The 26,224-nt window shown below is 44.2% G+C and overlaps 1 protein-coding gene across 1 annotated transcript in view; it reads left to right on the top strand.

Moving 5' to 3' along the window:
• The window catches only part of MYO15A (myosin XVA), a 1,716,372-nt gene that overhangs the window by 1,487,389 nt on the left and 202,759 nt on the right, over positions 1-26,224 (top strand). The window contains exon 59 of the mRNA XM_086939741.1: positions 24,398-24,492. Coding sequence (XP_086795867.1) covers positions 24,398-24,492 — 95 coding nt within the window. The remainder of the gene's footprint in view (positions 1-24,397; positions 24,493-26,224) is intronic.

Raw genomic sequence — 26,224 nt, 5'->3', positions numbered from 1 at the left:
AACCTCCAGCCAGTAGTGTCTTGTAGAACTAATCTGTAAATGATGGTAGAGGCATTAGATTCGTGATCAGAAAACGTGACAGAGGCCTGGTGGAAGTGCATGGTCTTTGAGCCATGTGTGGACATGTTGAGGAAGGTGTGGATGGCATTAATCTCCTGAAGAAAATTAAACCCTAGAGTGGGACAGAGGTCACCTGGAGCCTGCTGGTAGTATGCCCACTAGAGGCACAAGGGATTAAAAGACGGAAGACTGCTGTGTAAGGTCCCTACTCTGCTTTGTTGTTTCTGTTTTGGAGTGTGCATTCTGAATATCGACCCCAGAATATGTATGGGTCACTATATCAAGGACAAACTATCGAAAACAAAATGTCAACAGGTGCGCGAGTCTAGATTTTGTGAAAACAACTCCATATATGTACCTACATGGCACTTATATCTTCATGGTAAGTAGACGAAGAGTTAGGAATAATAAATATAAACTTCCCTAGATGCACTTACTTTTCAATATTTTGCCGTTTGATATTTTGTACTCGATATTCTCATACCACAATATTCTGGGAGCCAAAGTACAATTGTACAGACGAGGTGGTGTTGTCCATTCTGAATCTCCGTGCCAGAAGTCAGGCTTAACAATTACAAAACAAGTTACAAAATATGTTATATCTATGCACTGAGCTGTGCTAAACACAAAGCATACTTGACTCCTAGTTTGCTATAATCAGAGCACTGGAATTATGCAACATTGGCGGCACAATTTATTCAGCAGGGCTGATTGAATGGGACAATGAAAGTCAAATTATTGGGCATTATGTGGCTTATTCTGCAGTACCATTATCTTGCTGTTTTCTCATATTACCACACATTCATACCAAAAGGAACCCAATGCTACACCAAATATAAAGGTTTCTTAAGAATTAACTATATGTGAATGCAGCAGATCTCACTGAAAATTTGACTCAATAACAAATGCTGACTTGTCTTGCATGGACTAAAGTATACAAAAAAGTGATGGATTGAATACTTGAATTAGCCTCATCCACTTGTAATTAGACCGCTTGAGGCTGCATCCCAATCCATTGCTTTTAGCTCGCCATCAGTTTGAACCCAGCCACATGCAAATCAGCTTTGACCCTGCTCCTCGTGGGAACAGTCCAGCCCATACTGCCAGGCCAAGTTCTCCTGGAACTGGAATACAAGCAACCCTCAACCGGTTTTGCCCTTACTATGGGCTCATCAGCCTGGTATAGCTTGATTTCAGTGGCACAGTGAGCCCGGGACCCAGGTATAGGCAAAACTGTCACACTTAGGGCATCAAAAGTGAAGGTGATAGATGGAATGACGGAATGTTTGCATTAATCTCAGCTACTCGTGATTGATTGGGACACGTCCCAATCCATAGTTTTTTGCCCACCATGCTGCCTCAGTTTGGACCCAGCCATATGAAAATCAGCCATGAACCTGCTCCCCATGGGAGCAGTCCAGCCTGAACTGCCAAGTCAGTTCCACCCTGAACCGGAACACAAGCAACACAGGGCCAGTTTCTCCCTTATTATGGGCTCATAAGCCAGGTATAGCTTGATTCCAGTTCACAGTGAGCTCTGAGCATATGTGTCACACTTAGGGCATCAAAAACAAAGTGAGGGATGGAATGCTTGAACTAATCTCAGGCACTGGCGATCACTCAGAACCGCATTCCAGCCCATCGTTTTTCACCCAACATATTACCTCAGTTTGGCCCAGCCATATAGCAAATCAGCCTTGAACCTGCTCTTCATGGGAACAGTCCAGCCCGAACTGCCAAGCCAGGTCCTCCCTGAACCGAAATACAAGCATTGTTTTATAAAACTCATTTTAGATATTAGCACATAATCCCCAACGAATAGCAAACATATTTCTCTAAACATTTACTGGCATATCTGTCTGTAAATCTTTTTAAAGAGTACTAAAATCACTATCCTAAGGAGAGACTTCAAAAATATCCATTGACAGTAAACCTAGAAAACTTCATTCTCGCAATGGGTATGGGAGACATCTGTCGAGCACTGAATGGGATAGGCATAGACTACTCCTATTATTTGGGTGCACATAACATACTCCTGCATAGATTATTTCTTCACCCCACTCACCTTAGATAGGTTTACAGAATCCGATTACAAGGCAAGGGGTATATCGGACCACTCCCCGTTAAGTATTTGTTATGGCTGTCTTTCTGCCAGCCCTCTGGAGAAGGAGAATGATGGAGAGTGACTCCAGCCTATCACCCTCATAGCATAGGGATTAGGCCGATAGACAGGGACCCTGTCTTATAGATATAAGGGCATTTTCGTGCCATTTCCCTTAGAGTAAGGCTTATGAATTTAAGTTAGGGGTTAGATATATGGGTATTAGTCATGATTTATTCATTTGCTAACATGTCGATCTGTTTCTCATGGAGCTATGTATATTATGGGCTCCGTAGGCCTTAAGCGAGACAGACTCCATTTTGCTTTTTGCCTGGTAGCTCGAGAAGGCTTTCTAGGTGAAGTGTAATGTTTTAGTTTCAAGCTGTTGTTCGCTTGGAGAGAACCGGTTCAGGCTGACCCTTATCGAAGGAATGTATTTTTCTCCACTCCGAAGACACAACTTCAGGCCGGCCGGCTGGGAAAGTGTCCTTGGTACGGGGAGGTACAAGAATTTGGTGGGCGGCAGGTTACTGGCCGTGAATTTCCATGAAGGAACGGGCTTGGATATTAGCGAAGGTGTTAGTCTTTCAGTCAGTCAGTCCGTAGGCGGCATCTAGCCGTTAGCATCTCTGCCATTATTCATTTTCATGGTGGACAAGTCGCCATCTTTGAAGTCGGAGAAAGATTTAAGACCGAAACTCTCTGAAAATAGACTGAACGAGAAGTGGCGCGGAGCGCACTAAATACAGAGAGAGAGAGAGAGACGGTAGCTAATTAACAGCGAGGTTCCGAGGTCCTGAGGGGGAGCAGACGAGTTTGAGCCTAGCGGTGCAGACGTGTACCTGTGACGGCTGAGGGTGACTGCAAGGCGAGCCAGGACCCAGAGACGAGACAGGAGCCTAGATGACTGCCGAGTCCCGATTTCCTATTAACCAGGTGAAGTCCAACCAGTCCTTATAGTGCGTGCACCCTAATCTTTCTCTTTTATTTCTTGTGCAAATGTAATGCTGTATAGTAATGTGATTTATGTTTATGGTTAATAAATGCCCTAATTCATATAGAATTACCGTGTGCCTGGTGCTTATGTTCAATCTTGGTAAACGCAACTCCTAGGTGAAAGCTAGGCGCATGAATGGACGAGTAATCCCAATCAGGCAAGTGGTGATCACACAAATAGGGAGTGAGTGAACCTCTGATGTCAAAAGCAACGAGTACACTATACAATCTGGACCCATATCCAAAGTTATTATTGTAGTTTTATCCTAAGTAGACTGTCGAGATATCATCCCAATAATGTTTCATAGGAATGTGGTCGTCGTTGATATGCGGCGTTAATGAGAGCGGCAGGAGGGATACTGCCGTGTAAAGCCACCGGATTGTGGTATAAGACTAAGTGAGAGCGGCAGGAGGGACACTGCCGTGGATGTTTCGCAGGATCGCGAACGCTGGAAAAGAGAGCATTGGGTTCTGCAGGCCCGTGTGTAGACACGCCGGATTGTGTGTCAGATCTGCCCTGGGGTAGAACGGTCTGGGTCGAGGCGACCGCGAGGCCAACTGATGTGAATAAGATATTGTAGAAAATCCATATATGTATATTGTCATTCCCCATTCTTAGGTGCGACCTGTATATTCATTGTTATGTCTACTCAGTGTAAATACGATCTAAGAAGGGAAGGTGAGTACGTTTTGGCTGGGTCACAGGGGCCCCTGGGGGCTGATCCCATCTAAACAGAAAATCCAGCCATTACATCTGGCGTCACGAACTGTTTACGAAGCCTGTGTGCATTGTGTTGTCTTCATCTCGTTGGTTTGCGCTCGGCTTGTATGTATAAAATTTTGTTTATAATTGTGTATATATTTTTTGTGTATCACTATGTTTGTGAAAAAATCATCGTCGGTTTTCAAATTACCGATTCAGATTCCCGGCTGGGAGTCTACGCCTTATGAGGCTTTGGCCCGTGAGTGGGCTGATTCTACTGGTTTGAGCGAAAATTGGTCTTCATTCTTGGAGCAGGCGGAGCCTGCTGATGTGATTTCGTGCCTACAGAAAGCGCCAGTAGTGAAGGGTGATGAGCTTCCTATTTTAGGACGCAGAGGGTGGATTGTTCTTAATGCATACAGAATAATGCATGAGAGGGTTGTGCAACTACAGAAACAGTTTAAAGATTCGGAAGGACAGTGTGTCGAGTTGCAAAATGCGCACACTTTGTTGCGTTGTCAGAATAAATTGCTTGCTGATAAACTTGAAACATATCAGACCATTGCCGAAAGGGCTGCGGTCCGTATTGCACGATATAAGTATAAACATCGTCGTGGACGTGTGTCTTCACGCAAAGTGCGTATGGTTGTAGCAAAAGCTGGAATGGATTGGAACCCCGATGAGTGGGACGGTAATATCTGGGATTCTCATACTTCTGACTCCTCGGCAGAGGAGGGTGACAAGCGCGAGTCTTCTCGCTCCGGACGTGATTGTAAATCTGCTTCGTGCATTGATTCAACTCCCGATTGTGACCGTGCTCGTTCTTCCCGTGCGGACGACGTAGCTTGCCCTGATTGTGATGTTAAATCTAAGATGCGGGCTTCCTCGGAAGCTCTTCCCGCAGTTTCTGCTCACCCGATTTTTCGACGGAAATTACAACAAGCCCCTGGTAATCCGGGTGGTATCGCTCTTGACTGTATTGAAGATTTTACTCAGCAGGAGATCAGTGACATCCTGCAACGATTTAAACAACGACCTGGTGAGTCTTTGCTTACCTGGATGGTGCGCCTTTATGAGCTTGGCGCTTCAGGTATTATGCTCGATGCCGTTGATTGCTTACGATTTTGCTCTTTGAGTTCTGATTCTACTATTCAGGACCATTTTCGGAATTTTAATGGTAATGTTCAAACTTCTTTGCTCCAGCTTGCGTCTGATGGCTGTAATCATAAATATCCAACTGAGTCTGATTGGCCCTCTGATGAAAAGCCGTGGTATACTCTGCGCGATGCGTCGCAACGTTTAAAGGAAGAGGTCATGAAAACCTGTATCTTCCTTAGTACTGCTGACAGATTATTGGATGGTCTTTTAACATCTTCTGTGCGTAATCGCATTATCCGTTCTTCTCCTGTTGCTTACAAGCAGGTCATGATGACTTTATTGATTAATCAAACTGGCAATCCTTTGTCTGCTGTGCTTGAGTCTGTTCGTCAGCTTGGTGAGTTGGGTGAATGGTTTAAACCTGAAAGACAATCCCGACCTGAGGGTCGTACTGGTGGGGACTATAAGTTCTCTAGACGTGACATGTTTCTTGCTCTCGTTGCTGATGGTGTGAGAAGGGAAGAGATCGATGGTGAACCCAATAATATCCTATGGGATATGTTCCGTAAGCGTGGTTTGGATCGGAAGGAAGGTGCCCGTCGTGTGCGTAAGAATGATTATGATCGTGGTTCGGATGACAGTGGTGATGAGAGACGACGTGTGAATTTTGATCGCCGTGATGATCGGCGCCAAGAACGTGGTGATTCCCCCCGTCGGAGTGATGGGAGGGGGAGAGAGGATGATCGTGAAAGGGGAAGAGATGATCGTGGTTCTAACAGACGTAGAGATGCAAGGAGTTTTTCCCCTGATGTACGTAGGAGGGAGGATCGTAACAGACTCTCCGACCGTAATTCACAATTTTTTGAACATGATACTAATCCGTTTCGTACTGGAGACGGATATGAACAAGAAATTCTGATACCGAAGAAAACTGAAAACATCTACCCTGATCTGTCTTGGTTGACTGAACGCAGGAAAAATGACTAGGAAATAGGTCAAGCTCCGGTACGCAGGTGGGCCCACAGAGATTACAGACCATATGTAGATATTGAGATTTTTTGGAAACATCGTAATATCCAAAGGGCCCGAGCGTTGGTTGATACTGGGGCGGAGGCCACTTTAATTCATGGCAAGTCGAGAAAATTTCATGGACAATCTTTCACAATTACCGGCCTGGGTGGTACAGAAACGCCCGCAGTTCAAACTGCACTTGAGATTAAAATTGGTAGGATTCCTCGTAGAGAATACTCTGTGTTGGTTGTGCCACTTTTGGAATACATTATTGGAATTGACATCTTGAAAGGTATGACTTTGCATTTGGATGATGGTTACTATCAGTTTGGTACTAGACAGTACATTTCGACCAGACCCGTACGGGTTGGCCGTTTACGCATGCCACCTATTAAGATCCCTTTAGCAACGAAAGTGATTTCTCAGAAACAATATCGCATCCCAGGTGGTCATGAAGAAATTACAGCTACGATTCAGGATTTGGTTGACGCGGGAGTCATTACTCCTGTCACATCCGCTTGGAATAATCCTGTTTGGCCCGTGCGCAAAAGTGACAACTCTTGGCGCATGACTGTTGATTATCGAGAATTGAACAAACATACACCTAAATTGACTGTGGCAGTGCCCGACATTGTTACTTTAATTGAGAGAATTCAAAAGCATCCTGGTACATGGTATGCTTCTATCGATATTGCTAATGCATTCTTTTCGATTCCAATTGCCCCCGAATGCCAAGAACAATTCAGTTTTACATGGAATGGACGTCAAATGACGTTCCGGAGTCTTCCTCAAGGCTATGTACATAGCCCTACAATCTGTCACCGGCTGGTGGCGGAACATTTATCTGAAGTGCCCGCGATTCCACAAGTTCAAGTTTGTCATTATATTGACGACATTCTGATTCAAGGTGAAACGCAAGACCAAGTACAGTCTCATTTGGACCAGATCATTGACTGTTTGCGAGCAAAAGGCTGGGAAATTAATCCTGATAAATTACAAACTCCATCCCAAGCTGTGAAATTTCTGGGAATTAATTGGCATGAAGGTCACAGAGAAGTGATCCCACAAGTTAAACGTAAAATACTTGATTTTGCTGTTCCCAGAAATAGGAAAGAGGCGCAATCCTTTATTGGGTTGTTTGGATTTTGGCGCCAACATATTCCACATTTGAGTCAAATCTTGGCTCCACTGTATCGAGTCACTCGTAAAAAGAATGCGTTTGAGTGGGGTGAACCTCAACAGACTGCTTTTGATTTGGCTAAAGAAGCTATTCAGTATGCTTTGGATTTGTGGCCCGTGAGTGAGGGTAATGTGGATTTGAATGTGTCCGTGGAAGGTCTGTATGCCAATTGGAGTTTGTGGCAAAAGCAGGGCAGACAAAAAGTGCCATTAGGTTTTTGGACCAAAAAGCTACCAGAGGCTGGTGAGCGTTATTCTCCTTTTGAGAAACAGTTGCTTGCTTGTTATTGGGCTCTGGTGGACACCGAGCAATTGACTTTAGGCCATGCTGTGATTTTGAGGCCTGAGATTCCCATCATGCAGTGGGTTTTGAGTTCACCGAAGTCCCATCGAATTGGACATGCTCAGGAGGCTAGTGTGATTAAATGGAAATGGTACATTCAGGACAGGGCACGTGTGGGTCCGAAAGGTGTGGCGGTTTTACATGAGCGAGTGGCGCAGGCGCCCTCCAATGAAGCTGAGAGTGAGCGTTCGGTTCCCGTAGTGCAGGAGTCTCCCGTGCAGTGGGGTAAATCATTTGATGATCTGTCCGTGGAGGATAGGAAACATGTGTGGTTTACGGATGGTTCTGCGAAGTTCATTGGTGACAAGAGACATTGGAAAGCTGTCTCCTATAACCCGACTACTAAGAAATTATTGAGCACCACTGGAGATGGTAAGAGTAGTCAATATGCTGAACTTTATGCGATTTACCAAGTTTTGAAACAAGAGTTACCAGGTACATGTCATATTTTTACTGATTCTTGGTCCACTGCAAATGGACTAGCGGTGTGGTTGCCTACATGGCATTCGCACAATTGGGAATTGCACTCCAAGGAATTATGGGGTAAGGAATTGTGGCAAGAAATTTGGGAACTGCTTCCGCAGAGTAATGTAACAATCTTTCACGTGGATGCTCATACTCCAATAGATTCCCTTGACAAATTTTTCCATAACATTGCAGATGAACAGTCTAAAATTTCTGAGGCAGTGGTTGACATGCAGGATTCTGATTTGGCGGGATTGGCGAAATGGGCCCATCAGAAAGCAGGACATTTTGGAGAGAAAGCCACTAACAGGTGGGCTGCTGATAGAGGAATTCATATTCCCTTTTCTTTAATTAAAGATGCCATTCTACATTGCCCCATTTGCCAGCATTCTAGGAAGAAAGAGGTGCCTCAAATTGTTCGAGGTCACTTACATCGAGGTAAATTGCCCGCCCAAATTTGGCAGATTGACTATATTGGTCCGCTCCCTATGAGCAGAAATTGTCAATACATTTGTACAGCAGTTGATACTTATAGTGGCCTTTTGGTCGCTTTCCCTTGCAAGAATGCTACCCAAGTGAATACAATTAAAACCCTGGAACTGATTATTCTATATTATGGTGTCCCATTCCAAATTCAATCGGACAATGCATCCCACTTTCGTGGAAGATTGGTGCAGGAATTCTGTATGGAAAACAATATCGACTGGGTATTTCACATTCCATATTATCCACAAGCTTCAGGACTGATTGAGAGAATGAATGGTTTGTTGAAAGAACAGTTGCGCAAGTTGACTGATGACCGTTACAGCCAGTGGAGAGATGTCTTACTTCAAGCTTTGTTAATACTTAATAATCGTCCTTTGTTGCATGCTGAATCTCCTTTGATGCGTTTGTTTCCTCCACATGTTGATGCAAAACCTAATTCTGTTGCTGCTACGGTCACATATTGGGAAATTACCCCCGGTGCTTTGGCTCCGTGTAGAGCTACTCCAGGTTCTGCAGGCCTCGACCTGCATGCTTTAAATGATGTACACTTCCCAGGAAAAGATCGAATCATTGTTGAAACTGGCATTGGTGTCTCTATACCTGCCGGTAGTTTTGGATTAATTGCCCCTAGATCTGGCCTGGCCCTGAAAGGTGTTCAAGTCCTTGGTGGTGTGATCGACAGTGATTATCAGGGAGAGATTAAGGTTCTCTTGCTTAATAGCAGTGAGATGGATTTGTTTATCAAGAAGTCTGACCGTGTTGCTCAGTTATTAATTATGCCTGTCTTCAGTGGTGAGATCAAAAAAGGCTCTGCCCCAACGTTGCTAACTGTGCGTGGACAAAAAGGCTTCGGATCTTCTGATCTTCCTGGAGCCAAAATATGGGTGCAATCGCCTAAAAATCCTCCTGAACAGGCTGATATTATTGCGACTGGTCATGACAACACCGTTTTGGTGATGAAGCCAGGGAAAGATGGCTGGGAAGCTGTCCCAGCTGACAAATGTTATTTACGAGAATGATTAAGGCCTGTGTTTGTATTATTTCAGATCATTCTCTGGACTGCTGCTGCAGGATGTGTCGGCGCTGGACTCCTTTTGGCCTGTTACGCCGGGAGAGGAGAGGATCTACCGACGCCGACTGATGGGATAACAAGAGCTACGCGATCCGCGTGGCGGACGTCCTCCAATTTCTGGATCACACTCGCGAAGCGAGTGACGAACTCTCCGCATTTTTGCCTTACCCCCATGAAGAGCGTTACTGACATATTATCGACCTGTTTGGTCGCTGTCCCCGCATCTACTGAAACACTTCGTCATGTATTTAATATATCCAGTGCCCGACCTAATGTCATTTTGGGCGACTTTTTGGCCTATGAATTTTGTCCCTCATGTACTCTTCTTCCAGACCGAGATGTCCTACTTAATTCCAGAATCACTACTTTTAATATTACCCCTGGTGACTTTTGCTTCATGATGACCTGCAATCCTAAGGCCATCTCTGAATGTTTGCGGTTGAAACTCCAAGCCGCTACTACTTTTTCATTTCACCAGCGTTTGTTATGTATGAAAAGACTTCCTAATTCATGTTTTTCAGTGAAGAACAATATGACTTGCAAAAGTTTAGTTGTTGCCACTAGCCATTATCGTTCAATGTTGTTACCGGCTGGGTGGCTCTTTTCATGCGGGAATTCATCTTGGCCCTATATTCCTGCGAATATTTCTGGTGGCCCTTGTGCCATCACTAGATTAAGTTTGCTAATGTTTTCTTCACATCCTCCTTCACATTCCCGTATTGTTCGAGACTCTATGTCATTGCATGAAGACTGTGATTCCTCTGTTCATCTTTTTTCCAAATCTGAATATCTTGGTTTAGCTTTTTCTATTATTGGTGTTCCTGCATTAGCTGTTTATAATGCCAAAACAATCGGCAAAATGGCCTGTTGGATGGTTAAATCGATCAACCAGACTTCTACCGTTCTATCAGATTTATTATTAGATTCCCAAGGTGAACGTAGAGCTATTTTACAAAATCGTGCAGCCATCGATTATTTGTTGCTAAAACACGGGCATGAATGCTCTGAATTTGAGGGTCTATGCTGTTTTAATTTGTCTGACCATTCTAAAGATATCCAGTCCCATATTAATAAACTCCATGACTTGACGGCAGAAATTAGGGAACACATAGATCAGGGTTTCTTTGACTGGCTTTTTAATTGGCTCCCTGACATGCATTTTTTACGACAAATTTTGGGAGGGGTTATTATTGTTGTCTGTGTCCTTATAGTGATTTGCTGCTTCATTCAGTGTATCCCTTCCCTGCTACAATTTTTTAGAGTTACAAAGAGTCGTAGATCAGTTAGTTTTGTTTCATATTATTCGTCTACTGACGTTAGTTCCATTTAATTTGTGGATGATAGACTGGAGTCAAGGGGTGTAATGTTATGGCTGTCTTTCTGCCAGCCCTCTGGAGAAGGAGAATGATGGAGAGTGACTCCAGCCTATCACCCTCATAGCATAGGGATTAGGCCGATAGACAGGGACCCTGTCTTATAGATATAAGGGCATTTTCGTGCCATTTCCCTTAGAGTAAGGCTTATGAATTTAAGTTAGGGGTTAGATATATGGGTATTAGTCATGATTTATTCATTTGCTAACATGTCGATCTGTTTCTCATGGAGCTATGTATATTATGGGCTCCGTAGGCCTTAAGCGAGACAGACTCCATTTTGCTTTTTGCCTGGTAGCTCGAGAAGGCTTTCTAGGTGAAGTGTAATGTTTTAGTTTCAAGCTGTTGTTCGCTTGGAGAGAACCGGTTCAGGCTGACCCTTATCGAAGGAATGTATTTTTCTCCACTCCGAAGACACAACTTCAGGCCGGCCGGCTGGGAAAGTGTCCTTGGTACGGGGAGGTACAAGAATTTGGTGGGCGGCAGGTTACTGGCCGTGAATTTCCATGAAGGAACGGGCTTGGATATTAGCGAAGGTGTTAGTCTTTCAGTCAGTCAGTCCGTAGGCGGCATCTAGCCGTTAGCATCTCTGCCATTATTCATTTTCATGGTGGACAAGTCGCCATCTTTGAAGTCGGAGAAAGATTTAAGACCGAAACTCTCTGAAAATAGACTGAACGAGAAGTGGCGCGGAGCGCACTAAATACAGAGAGAGAGAGAGAGACGGTAGCTAATTAACAGCGAGGTTCCGAGGTCCTGAGGGGGAGCAGACGAGTTTGAGCCTAGCGGTGCAGACGTGTACCTGTGACGGCTGAGGGTGACTGCAAGGCGAGCCAGGACCCAGAGACGAGACAGGAGCCTAGATGACTGCCGAGTCCCGATTTCCTATTAACCAGGTGAAGTCCAACCAGTCCTTATAGTGCGTGCACCCTAATCTTTCTCTTTTATTTCTTGTGCAAATGTAATGCTGTATAGTAATGTGATTTATGTTTATGGTTAATAAATGCCCTAATTCATATAGAATTACCGTGTGCCTGGTGCTTATGTTCAATCTTGGTAAACGCAACTCCTAGGTGAAAGCTAGGCGCATGAATGGACGAGTAATCCCAATCAGGCAAGTGGTGATCACACAAATAGGGAGTGAGTGAACCTCTGATGTCAAAAGCAACGAGTACACTATACAATCTGGACCCATATCCAAAGTTATTATTGTAGTTTTATCCTAAGTAGACTGTCGAGATATCATCCCAATAATGTTTCATAGGAATGTGGTCGTCGTTGATATGCGGCGTTAATGAGAGCGGCAGGAGGGATACTGCCGTGTAAAGCCACCGGATTGTGGTATAAGACTAAGTGAGAGCGGCAGGAGGGACACTGCCGTGGATGTTTCGCAGGATCGCGAACGCTGGAAAAGAGAGCATTGGGTTCTGCAGGCCCGTGTGTAGACACGCCGGATTGTGTGTCAGATCTGCCCTGGGGTAGAACGGTCTGGGTCGAGGCGACCGCGAGGCCAACTGATGTGAATAAGATATTGTAGAAAATCCATATATGTATATTGTCATTCCCCATTCTTAGGTGCGACCTGTATATTCATTGTTATGTCTACTCAGTGTAAATACGATCTAAGAAGGGAAGGTGAGTACGTTTTGGCTGGGTCACAGGGGCCCCTGGGGGCTGATCCCATCTAAACAGAAAATCCAGCCATTACAGTATTACACTAGACACACAGAGGGTGAAGGAACAGGAAGAATGGAGAATGGCAGCATGGAGCATGGAGAACCTGATAGAGACATCAAGCTGCAGATTCCTTAACTTATTAATTGAATTTTCCCCAGGCGTCAAACTGGATTCTGACCTTTTTCAGAAGTATCTCTGCATGCCAGGGGACAGCGCCATACGGCTCCTCAATGACGTTGTCTCTGGATGGTGACATCAGCGGTACCATATAGGTCCCCTCTGGCGCATAGACGTCAGTTTCTTCTTTTCCACGCTGCAATGCGGATACAGAGAAGCAGTTCCTCAGGCTGTTTGTATTTTTGGCCTACGATTCTCAGTCGTGCGAAACCTGTGCTTGACAGATGTTGGCTACGGATTCCCACCCCATTTGCTTGTGGTGCCTAGTAGAGCACCATGACTCCAAGGAGTGCGATGTCTGTAAACGGCTGAAGCCTAATTCCTTGCGAGAAAGGCGGATGAAGCTGTTGATGGCACGGCTCTCCTGGTCTGAGTCCAGGCGACGTCGGTCTCCTCTCTGAGGTTTCTGTACGGGGCTGTTCAAGGAGTTGTTCCCGTGAGCATCGCTCACCTAAGTCACCAAAATCCCATTGGAACGGATCGAAGTCATGGCGGTCTTCTACCTCACAATGTAGCGACGTGGTCTCTGCTGGTTCTTCCTGTTCTTTAAGGAGGACGTTGCACAAGAGTCAACCCCGTTCCTCCCTGCTTATCCTGGAGCTGGGATGACTATGACCCAGATGCAGGCATAGTATCATGCTCTGCATGCCTTTCTTGGTTCCAAGCCTCCCCCTGGAGCGCCTTTGGGCCCCAAGGAGGTAGGGGGAACTCCGACTAGAAACACGACGTGCCTGGGGTCATCACAGCATCAGAGCACAGCCCGGTGCGGCGTCCAGTTGTGACGCCGACAGCAGCGGCGGATGAGGCTGTTTAGGAGGCGGATACAACGCCGTCCCGACGTCGGTTGGCACCAGAGGCAAAGCTCATGGTGCACAACAATACGACGACGCCCCGACCTCGATCGGCGCCAGACACCGCTCATAGCCACTGTGGTTCCAGTGTCTTCTCTTTTGCATTCTGAGGGCAAAGCTGGCTCCGTTGCTGTTTCTCCAGCATTGCAATGTGGCTCAGGTGATACTAGTGACATCGACCGCTTAGTTGGCCTATTTCAGCCTCTTGTGGGAGGTTCCTGGGCTTTATTGGGTGAGGATGGTAGTCTACAACCCTCCCCTAATTCTGATCTGCTTTCTCCGCGATGGAGGCTAGTGCAGCTTTTTGCTGAAGTTATAAAGGGACCGGCTGATGTCTTGAAATTGTAGCTCCCTTCTGTGACTCTGTCATCTGATCCCGTATTGGATCTTCTTCCTAGGGGGGTGACAGGGGGTGAACCCTTACTGGCCTATGGAGACTCTCAGTTTGATATTCTTTTGGGAACTTTGGCAAGGCCAGTGGCCAGAGTCTCAGTTGATCGTGCCATTTCCCATCGCCATTGTCTGCTCCGGGCGACACCGTCTGTCTTTCTCAACACCCTACTGCTAAGGGGTTCGTCCTACAAGCTCCTATGACTTCACCGAATCCAGATGTTTCTCCTTTACTTCCACCAGGTAGAGAATCTATGTTGTTGGATCTATGTGGCCGGAAAATCTTTGCTTCGGCTAGTTTGGCCTTGAGATCATTAAACACACCTTGTGTCTTAGGTAGAGCTTCATATGCTTTATGGGACTCTGTCACCCATCTGCTTCATTCCCTTCCTGAAGGTGTCAGGGCTGAATTATTTTAGCTTGCACAAGATGGACTTGAGATGGCAAAGATTAATATTAGGTTGACAATGGACACCACCAATTCTATTGGCAGAGCAATGGCTCGGTCTGTGCTCCTCACAGACACGCTTGGTTTCATGAGTCGACATTTCACTATAATGTGCAGGACAGTTTGAAAGATATGACATTTGACTGTGTTTGTTTATTTGACAGTCATGCAGATTCACTGATACATCGCCTCATGGCTGGTCACTTGTAGTATGGCCTTTACAGGTGTTGTGTTTCTCGTTTATATGACCACGGACGTGGATCTTTAGGTTTAAGGATTTGAATCCTTCCTCTGCTGTTTTTGCACTTTGTGGTGGTGAAGTATTAAACACTACTACTTTCTTACTGTGAGAGTGTTTGACTCCGGATTTGACTATTTTAATCTCCGGATTTTACTATTTTAATCTCCGAATTGTCTTTGCAGCTGTGTAGCTGGTTTGTTCTGTTATTTTACTCTGATGAGGAGCTTAGTCTCATACCCTTTTTTGGGTATACGTCTTACTCTACATGGTGTATTGGTTTGCTGTTGTATAGCTTTTTAGGTGTACTACTTATGTAGTCTATTTGTTTTCTATTAAATAGATTTCTCTGAGTACCCTGTCTTGTGTGCGCATCTCTCGGCTATACAGCGTAGTCCTACTTGGACCCCATTATATGCTATTTTAAGGACTATCGTTGTGAGTTAATAGTCCTCCTTTTCCTCTTATGATAACCGTTTTGGAGTTCTGTTACATTTACACGCCCTTCTGGTTTTTCTTAGCCAGGGTAATTAGTGCAGTTCATTTCCTCTTCTTGAGCGGACTGCATATTTATTATAAGTGCTTCAATTTTTGAAGAATTGTGCTGGTAAATTCAAAGTTTATGGTTTTATTCTTAGGAATACATGAGTTGGTGGCTTCCACTGTGTGGGAGGGTATAGGTAATTCCTTTGTTCAAATTTGGAACATGGCGGTGTGAACTCTGTGTCTTAAGCTGTCTGGTGGGCAGTGTCTGCAACAGTTAAGGTTGTTTTCAGTCGTGCATCACAGGGTAGGAGGTTTTTAGGCTTTATAGAAAGCTCTTCTTGTTTTTCTTCTACAATGTTTTTTACATATGTTATTTCTGTCTGATGGTTAAATATTACCTGACTTCTTAAGGTATGTATCTAATTTTCTCTGTATTTAACAGTCCTTGAGGAATCATGGCTGTTGCTCCGTGAAGAAGTGTAAATGATATATATATATATATAAAAGTCCTTGTCAGACTTACGATCACATTTTATTTTGTATCACAAGTGTGGTTGTATGTGCTTGTGGCCGGCAATGATTCATTTTTATGTATGGTTTCTTTTTAATGCTTTGATTTTTTTTATGATATATTTTGGTACTGCACTAATAGGTGCAACTCCTTTTTCAATAATATTGTAAAGTGATTTTGGACTGATTTCTCAGTTCTGTTTAACTATCATGTATACACAGTACATATGGCTGTGTGCATGTGTGCTACACATATTTGGTCTTCGATATTGAAAAAAAGAGAGATCGGGAAGAGGTTTTAATGTGAGATGTTTTTTCTTCTCTTTTCTCGGTTGTCTTGGTGCCTCGAGCTTGTCCACAACTCGAAGTCATGTTCGGACTGCCGGACCATGGCGCTGAAGGCCATGCGGGGCAAGCTTTGTAGATCCTCGCGGTCCGGCAGTAGACACTGGCCAGCAAAATTCTGTGAGTTGTCGGGCCACACTGAGTCTCTGGTGACATATCTATATATATAGAGATTCAAATCGGTTTGGTTTCATTTTAGATTCTTTATAGTGCATTATGTAATCTAATTTTCGGGCTGTCATTTTGTTCAAACAAAATTCTTTATACCATGGAGGTATTATTGTTCATCTTTCTTGGTTGCGTTGATGTTCATTCATCTTGGTATAATGGGAATGAGTTCTGAGAGTCCTTCTTTTTGGATTTTATCACGGCAGTTCTTTCTCTGGTATTTGTTTATTGTCCTGAATAGTGCAGATTGCATGACTTTTGTCTTGCGCTTGTCCCCAACGAGTTCTCTTTCCCCTTGGGGGATAGAGGATATGTCTGATAACTGTCAGATGGTTGTTTTGGGGTTTACCCCTTTCTCCTCAATGTCTGATTGTTTCGGGCCTGCAGGGTTGTTTATTATTTATATGTTCTGTGATAGTGATCATGGATTTTATTAAGAGCCAGGCTCTTGTTCTTCTGTTCCTCTGTGCATGTGGTTGGTTGTTAATTATGACTGGCTGGTACTCTTTGAGAACTTTCATAGGGTTAGTTCGTAGACCCTCTTGAAGATATGTATAGCTATGGTATCTAATGGAATCTAATTCAAAAGTTAAGGAATCTGCAGCTGCTAGATGTACAAGTTACTTAACTTTGGTAACGTAATATCTGGTAGAGGCACAGTCTAGCCACGGATTCCTCAATGCCCTGCCCATCCTCCCCACTCTGCGAATGACCTCTGAGATAAGGGTGATACTCTTTTTCAGTACTAGTTTTACAAACCGGTGATTACTGTCGCAGCTAATGTTGGGACTCAACAGACCACTTGGTCTTGCCACATAGGTTTTGTTTAGATGTTGCCATACCATCCATTTCCAACGGTGAGTGATCATTGGGTGGTGTTTTCTCTTTTATACTTGGATTAAACACCAATGAGCAGTGTTAATTCATTTGGTTCTTTCTTTGAAAGTCTTTGTCTAGTATCATCATGCCTTGTATTAGCACTGTCACTCTGTCACATAATGGTGTGATTCAACAAACAGATTGTTGTTGTTTTTATAGGTTTTGTTTTGCTATTACCATGACATTCATTACCATTGATGAACGGTCAGTATAGTGTAACGTTTTTTTCCCTTGCTTGCTAGTTATTCACCAGGGTGCAAGGTTTCGCATAGCCCTGTGCTCCGTTGATTCTTTTGGGGTTTTCTTTAAAATCCATGTCTGGTATTAACACACCATTTGATATTTCTTCTTTATTAATGTTTCAAAGATTTTTGATATTTTTGACACACTGTTTCCACAACCTATTTCTATAGTGGCTCCGCGTTCTGGCGTGGAAGGTTTGGCAGAAGAAACTGACGTCCGTGCGCCAAAGGGGACTTATATGGCACTGCTGTCGTCACATTCGGAGGCGACGTCATTGCAGAGCCATACAGCACTGCCCCCCCCCCCCCCCGGCTCACAGAGTTACTGCTGAAAATTTCTGGACCCAGTCTGATGCCTGGGGAGAAATCAATTCAAGAGTTAAAGAATCTGCGGCTAGACTGTGTCCCTACCAGATATTATGTTACCGAAGGTAAGTAACTTGTACTTTATGAACAATTGAGAAGTTGAACGACTGGAGGAGGCGATGGAAACAGGAAAGGATGCTGAAACACTGTGGGAAGCATTTAAGACCATGATAAGGTGCACTATATTTTCAGGGGAAGTAGGGGACAAAAGACAAAGGGTGCAACCAACCAGTGACTTGGAAAAGGACCCAATGGAGGTAAAAAAAGATAATATACTAAACCCCTCAGATAATGTACCAACATGCCTCAGCCTTAAAAGGAGGAGTACAGGATACTCACCACGGAGAATGCAGAGAACAATTTTAGGGAACTTATTTCCTCAAACGCTCCACAGTAAGGGGCAGCATAGCCATAGTAGCCCCCTTGCAGATGATATGCAAGAATTCTACTCAGTACTTTAAACACCTCCCACAATGGAACTCCAGGCCTTTGTGGCAGCTGATTCCAGCAGATTACTTGGGAGAGACAAAACCTAAAGCCTGGAAGAGTTCCTCATACACACAGCACTCACACAGCTCAAATCTGGAAAAACACTGGGCCCAAACGGGCACCCAGAGCAGCTCTTTAAATGACTGACCCATAGAATAACAGTACATGCAGACATAACAAAAGGGAGAGCTCCACAGGGACCTACTAACAACAATAATAGCAATTATCCCCAAGGCAGCAAACCAAGAAATAGATAGGAGTTCTACCGCCCGATCTCCCTGCTTAAGGCGGATACAAAAGTACTGGCTAAAGTACTTGCAAATAGACTTTGGGTAGGTACAGCCTAGTACACCCAGATCAGAATGGTTTTATATAACACAGATCCACCAAGCTAAATCTCTGGCGCCTCTACAATAATATTACAGCAGCTGAAGGCTGGAGAGACCTCCAGCAGTAGCAGCACTAGTCACCCAGAAAGCGTTCAACTTCATAGAAAGGCCCTTCCTGTTTCAAAAACTGGGAAAGATAGTTTTCATACCCAAATACAGAAAGTGGGTAAAGCTCTAATATACTAACTCCATAGCCAAACTCAAAATTAATGAGACCCTTTTGAGGGACTGCCCAATCCGGAGGGGCACCAGACAAGGCTGTCCTCTATTGCCAATGCTCTTTGCATTGGCGATAGAAGCCCTGGCCGAATGGATAAGAGTAAAAGCCCAGGTCTGAGGATGGAGATGGGAAGACACCTGGGTAGAGCGAATATCCCTATATGCAGATGATATATTGCTATACTGTAGAGATTAGGAGAGATATTTAAGATACATCGGACATTTACAGGGCTGAAAAAAACTGGAAGAAATCCTTGATATTCTCCATGGGCACCTGGACAGCTGAAGGAGAGGTGCCCCTGCCGTTCAACATTGCCACTCATCACTTTAAATATTTGGGACTGTGAATCTCAAAAAGTGACAATTTAGATCTGCTATCCGTAGGCTGGAAAGGATGATAAACACTGGGGAGCACTACCAATCTCTATTCCTGGTAGAGCAGCAATATTTAAAAAGATCCACTTCTGCGATTCACCTACATTCTGCAAAATAGCCATACATTATCCCGGGAGCTTTTTTCCAGGGGGGGTATATAGAATGCTTCGGACTTTGTTGTAAAATCACCTATGGTTCACTCTGGAGAACATGTAACTACAAAGTGATACTGAAAAATAATAAGTAAAACACAAGTTAAGCCTAGCACGGAATACAAACTCCACCAGTAATGATGACAGTGAGTCTTGAACAATAATCAAATACACACAAGAATTATTAAAACATATTCATTAAATTATTAAAACTTGAAGCAAAGAGAACTAAACAATCAGAAACTAAAGGTGCAACACAAAAAAACTAATATATAATACAGAATAATAGGCTGCAGAGATTGACTAAGACACCAAAACAATATTTCCTATGAAAGACAAATGGCATATTTATATAAGGCCAAATATTGATTAGTTCCATTCAGGCACGCCATATTATTTAACCAAAAGTTGACATTTCAGCCCAAGGTTAACTTGACCAGAGCCATAATCAGGGCAAAGTGTCACAAGGATATTAAATAAATTAAAAGAATCCTAAACAAAGGACCGTGTTGTGGCAGTATGGCCCACGTTTTTCTCTAGCATTATCTACACTCCAACAATATATCTATAACAGGGGTACCACACTGCCAAATATCCACAGATACTACGAGGCAACGCAGGTCAGCATAGTTAATAAATGGGCATACACACCACTAGATGACCTGGTGTACAAAATGGATCATAATCACTTTGGTCAGAAGGGCTGCCCACACATACTATACGGAGGCAACGTAACCTGCTTCCCCACCAGCAACAGTAACAGTGGTAATCACAAGGCATAAACTCACAATAGAAATGGTGTGCAGGAAAAGACTGACCCCCAACACCATACTGTGGCTTGGAACGCGGTCGGCCTTTTGACCAAACTGCCTGGTTTCCAAGAATGTGATGCAATTGGGCTGTTGACGCTTGGGGATGTATGGGATACAGACGGCATAGGTCCTTATGAGCACCTACAGATGGAATGTAAATTGGCAACAACGCAAACTTTCAAATCGCTGCGGCCCGTCCGTACAGGCTGAGTGCCATGCCCCCCCACCTTTTTCCAAACAATAAAAGTGTCGAGTGTCTGTCAGGCTAAACAAAGATCAGCCTGGCAGACACTCTTCTTGTTCAGGTCAGGCAGCCAGGAGCTAGACATGAACTAAATGTGCATGCTCCTGGCTGCCTAAGCTGAACTGTGCCAGGTTGAGGATTTCACAGCCCATGGCTGAGTGTCAATCAGTGACACCTCGTCACAGAGGGGGGGGGTGTCAGCACTCTCACTGACCCCATCATACTCTGTGACGAGTGAGGGACTGCCAATGAGAGAAGGCAGCAGTCCCAACCCTCATGGGACCTCCGAGTCTTGGGACTGTTGCCATCCCTCATTGGCTGACCTACGGTCAACCAATGAGGAAAGACAGAAGTTTATATTGGGTGCATGTGTGGATGTATGTATGAATATAGTGTATTTGTTAGTGAGTGTAGTGAATGGGTGTGGGTTTGGGTGCGTGTGTAAATGCATGGATGTGAATGATAAATATGTTTGTGGGTGTGCCCCTGTCTCTCTCCCTTATAAAAGTACTGTCCGCCACTGTTTTCAAATATCTTCAATTACGACATGCACTACATTCAACATTTCCACCAAACAAAGGAACTCGGGAGGACTCCCCGTAGAGTGGGGATCCTTGAACAACAAAATTACAGAAAAAGCCATCTCTGTTACATAAGCCACACTAATGGAGAACACACAGGGCGACCTCTAGAGCTGACGAGCTTGATGGGAAATAGATATTGGGGAACTAGACAATGATGCCTGGAGAGATGCCCTGGCGTACCCTAGAGAAGTTGCCATAAAGCCAGCGTGTCTTCTGATTTAGCTTAAAATATTGCACAGAACGTACTACACTGAACACTACTACGCAAAATAGGAGGAATTGGGAATGTGACATGCATTAGTGTGGACAGAGAGGAAAGTTTATACGCACGCTGTGGGACTGCCCCAAACTTTGACCATTCTTGAAAAGAGTGACAAGGAATGGAATGAGGATTTGTAAAGCGCGATGGCTACCCGAAGGCGTCCCAGCGCTGTAGACAGTCAAGGGAGTGACCATTGACACTCAAGCCTCACTAATCATACTAGGAATGTGGCGGAAATCAGATGCAACATCCTATAAAAGACTCCTCACAAATCTAGGATTCCGAAATTGGCAAGAAATGGGGCTGTGCAACCTGCCCAACACTTCAAGGTTGGACAATGGCCATGGACTTATGCCGAACATGAGGGAAAGGATATACAGGAGATGAGGTTGTCCCCATAATTTTTAAGAAATATGGAGGAGGGGTGGGCTGGATCACTGGGGACTAGCGGAACTGAGGGCTGGCTGCACACCATGGAGCTTTACAAAGAGTCACAACCCTACCCCGAAGGGGCTCAAAGACGAATGATGGACCCTGGCCCAAGGACTTAGCCAAGGTGAGAGGGGAGTAAGTGGAAATGATACACTTTATGAATCGTGCATAATCACCGAAACTAACCTGCTTTCTTGTGGTTCGATTGATTTGTATGTTAAATTGATACTTGTATAGCACACTACTCACCCGCAAGGGTCTCAAGGCGCTTGTACGAATACCGCCATGGAACCCATCCTGGCTTTCCCTGTGAGGCGTCCACTCCTGGGTACCCCCAAGGTGGAGGCCAGGCATCCTTAGCGTTGTGGGGGCCGTTGTGGAGATTAAGCAAGCTATTGCCCAGAGTTGCAGAGTGGGACTCCATGATTGTAATAGGCACCAAGGCGAGAATTATCAGGTCCGTGGAATTTTGAGCCCAAGACCCGCCGAGGCGGGGAATTGAACCCTGGTCCCGGGCTAGACCTCTGCATCAGGGTCTGGCGCTCTAATCATTGAGCCACACACTTTGTATGTTAATTAACAACATATGTCAACTTAAATAATAAAATATTTCCCCAAAAATAGAGTACTAAAATCAATTAACAAATCATGTTAAATACCATGTAATATAAAAAAATAGGTGCCCAGTACCATGTTATATGATCCTAAATTGCCTTTTCAGGGTTCAGGTGACATGTATGAAGTACTGTGGCTATGGCCTCGTGGTTTTGTAAATGTCACCAGAACCCCTCGATGGCAATATGGACGCATATTACACACACCCATTATGTATTCTCTCCACACATTAACTTTATATTTCTGATGCTTTGTAGTGTATCTTGCCTATTTTTGTAACAAGAAAGAGTTAAGAAAGCCAATACCAGTTTTTCACATTCGCCTTGAATGTCATTTATGCATGCTAGCTAACCACCTACACTGACAGCCAAGACATGACCCTTCATCTGTTTCTCAGTGGTGTAACTGTGTATAGTAGCAGTCTACTTTCCACACCCACCAATGTGTCCTTTCACCTGTCCTTTGGTGGGTCACAGTGGCCAGGATCTCATTTCTCTATCACTGGTCGAGTTTACTCATCTTCCTCTTCATTTTCAATGTAGGTAGGTTGTGGATTCCTTACTAAATTAGAAGCTCTGAAACTAAAGAAGACCTCACCAGGAGCAAGCATCAGCTGTTTGCCCAGGCTCGCTCCACTCCTGTCAGGCACCCACGCTGCCTCTGCTAAATGCTTGTATACATCACAAAAGCAGGACTTGCCCGCTTTTGTTTGTATTTATTAAGAGGCTGGTAACTGCATTCCTTGTTATGTTGTGCCATATGCTGATGCTATCTCCAAATGTGTCCCAAGTTATTGTTTTTATTTTTGACTAGCTGTACCCGGCCATGCATTGCTGTGGCTCAGTCTGCTTAAATGGAAGAGAAAGAAGAGTAAACGCACGTTTCTAATAGGTTTAATTTCACAATGCTTGTGGGTATACAATATGTTTTTGTGACTATTGTCTCTATGCGTTCCTTGTAGTTGTTTTGCAGCAAGCAAATCAAAAGGGTCTGTTCGGCCTTTTTCGATTAAAAACACGTGCATATTGTACATGTGCGTATTCGAATCCAACGTTGTGTATCTATAAACACGCTCTAATGTTGCAAAGTGAACCAACTCCTCCCCCCTCCCTCCACCCATTTCCCGGTCTGCCATCCTGACACCAACTGTCCATCCTAATATATGTAGACTATTGTCTCTATGTGTCCTTCCTTAATGTTGCAAAGTGAACCAACTCCTCCCCCCTCCCTTCACCCACTTCCCGGTCTGCATTCCTGACACCAACTGTCCATTCTAATATATGTAGACAATTGTCTCTATGCGTACCTTGTAGTTGTTGCACAGCAACCAAATCGACAGGGTCTGTTCGGCCTTTCGAAGAAAAACACGCTCGTATTGGACACACGCGTATTCGAATCCAACGTTGTGTATATATAAACATGCGCTAATTTTGCAAAGTGAACCAACTCCTCCCCCCTCCCTCCACCCATTTCCCGGTCTGCCATCCTGACACCAACTGTCCATCCTAATATATGTATACTATTGTCTCTATGCGTCCTTTCCTAATGTTGCAAAGTGAACCAACTCCTCCCCCCTCCCAACACCCACTTCCCGGTCTGCCTTCCTAAGACCAACTGTCCATCCTAATATATGTAGACTATTGTTTCTATGCGTCCCTTGTAGTTGTTGCGCAGCAACCAAATCAATAGGGTCTGTTCTGCCTTTCGATTAAAAACATGCACGTATTGGGCACGCGCGTATTCGAATCCAATGTTGTGTATATATAAACACGCTCTTAATCGAATCCAACGTTTTGTCAAAATTTAAAAGCAATCTGTGAACAACTTTCTGAGATTTAAGATTTTGAACAAACGAACATCGACATTTTTATTTATATAGATAAAGGGCCAGTGCTGCTAGAAAAACAGAGAGGGGCCACACATGACATTTTTGACCCGGGCCCCACAAAAGCTCATGAAGGGTCCGAGCCCAGCTCATATGCATTGTTAATAAACAAAACTTCAATTCATTCAACTTACACCCAAAAGATAGATGAAGAAACTGTTACCGCTGAAAGCACTAATGGCTCCTACAAATGGGTGCTGTACACATGCCAGGTGAACCTTAAAATAAACAAAAAGGTACAAAGACTAAAAGGTCTGTTTGCTTTGTTTGTACAGGAATTGCAAAGGCCTGTGAGCAGAATCTCAGGAAAACGCTGATGTTTGGAGGCAGGTGCGAGTTTCCCAGTAGCATGGAGCTGAAGGCCATGGTGGTGAGTTATGAAATACGCCAGGTGTTGCGAACTAAATCAGAACCAAGAAAAATGTGCCATACGTTTAATTAAATGGAGTCATGACAGGGTAAAAAAAGATTGCATCCATTTGTAATTTTTCTCTGAAATTAAAATTAAAGCATTTGCAGTGCGTTGTTCAAAAACGTACCCATTGTCCACAAAAGACTAATGCAGTTGACGAAAATGCTCTAATTTCTTATATAGCAGGTGGCTCGTACCATCTCGATCTGCAGGGATGTTAATATATGTCTTTGAGTAGTTGCTTATGATGGTCTATAGGGCATTAATATTTGGACCCCTAGGCTCAGCACAAAAAAGTTGCTGTGGTAAGGTACCTGATTTGAACTCTCATGGCAGACAGATGAAGTCAGAGCACAGAGGACTGCGTGAAGAAAGTAGCTGTCTAACTAAGTGCAGTCAAAAGAGCACAATTCCAATAACATTGTTTTTATGCTGTCTATGGTTCCTTCTCACACATTCCTTATAGGCCACATAAGGAAAGTTATTATCATCGCTAGTCACAGTAGCATCAGCAACGAGCAGACAGAAGGGTACGAAAATGCTCTAATTTCTTGTATAGCAGGTGGTTCGTACCATCTCGATCTGCAGGGATGTTAATATATGTCTTTGAGTAGTTGCTTATGATGGTCTATTGGGAAATAATATTTGCACCCCTAGGCTCAGCACAAAAAAGTTGCTGTGGTAAGGTACCTGATTTGAACTCTCATGGCAGACAGAAGAAGTCAGAGCACAGAGGACTGCGTGAAGAAAGTAGCTGTCTAACTAAGTGCAGTCAAAAGAGCACAATTCCAATAACATTGTTTTTATGCTGTCTATGGTTCCTCCTCACACATTCCTTATAGGCCACATAAGGAAAGTTATTATCATCGCTAGTCACAGTAGCATCAGCAACGAGCAGACAGAAGGGTACTATGTTCTATTGGCAGCACAGACTAGGTATGGAGCCAGACAGGATCCTTTCTTCTGCTGGCATCTTTCCAGGTTCCTAGCAATAGGGTGATTGTGGGCCACTTCCCCGCAGAAGAACAAATAAATGGTACAGCCTAACCTGTTGGAAACTTTCACTGACTGAGTGTAGGCACAAAGTTTTTCTTGCAACTTTAATAGCGCAAATTTGTCCCAATAGCCTCAGAGAACTTTACATGGGCACCAGATTATATTGCACTAGGTTTTATTTTTGAGGCACTGCGAGATTAAGTGATTTTTCCAGAATGACAGGATGTTGAGCCCATGCCAGGACCTGAACCTGGTTCCCCTGCTCCAAAGTCAGCAGCTTTGGCCATTAAGCCACATCTCCTCACATCACTAGGCTCATTCATCTCCTATACCCATAATGACTCAAGAAATCCAGACCATCCCCGCGGAAGAAGGGAGTTCGTACCTCTGGGTACAAAGCACATCAGAGGGAGCACGCATCCCTTGGTATTGTCAAGAGGATTATCTAACAAGGGGAACTAATCAGTTTCTGATACAGTACTCCCTTTGCCCTTCCACATGTAAGTGAACAAGGCTCCCCAATCAGGTTTCCAGACCATGGCTTAAAAAAGTGGGCTCCTCTCAAAAGTGCTTTTTGTGTAACTGTGTCCTGCATATCTAGGGTAAAGAAAGGAATGAAGATGAGCGATTAAAATATCATCTATGACAGTATCCTGGTCAAGAGATCATGGGGCATTCATCTATTAAAGCAACC

The sequence above is a fragment of the Lissotriton vulgaris genome, chromosome 10 (genome assembly GCF_964263255.1).
Source record: "Lissotriton vulgaris chromosome 10, aLisVul1.2, whole genome shotgun sequence".
NCBI lineage: Eukaryota > Metazoa > Chordata > Amphibia > Caudata > Salamandridae > Lissotriton > Lissotriton vulgaris.
This window is presented reverse-complemented; position numbering and strand designations above follow the sequence as displayed.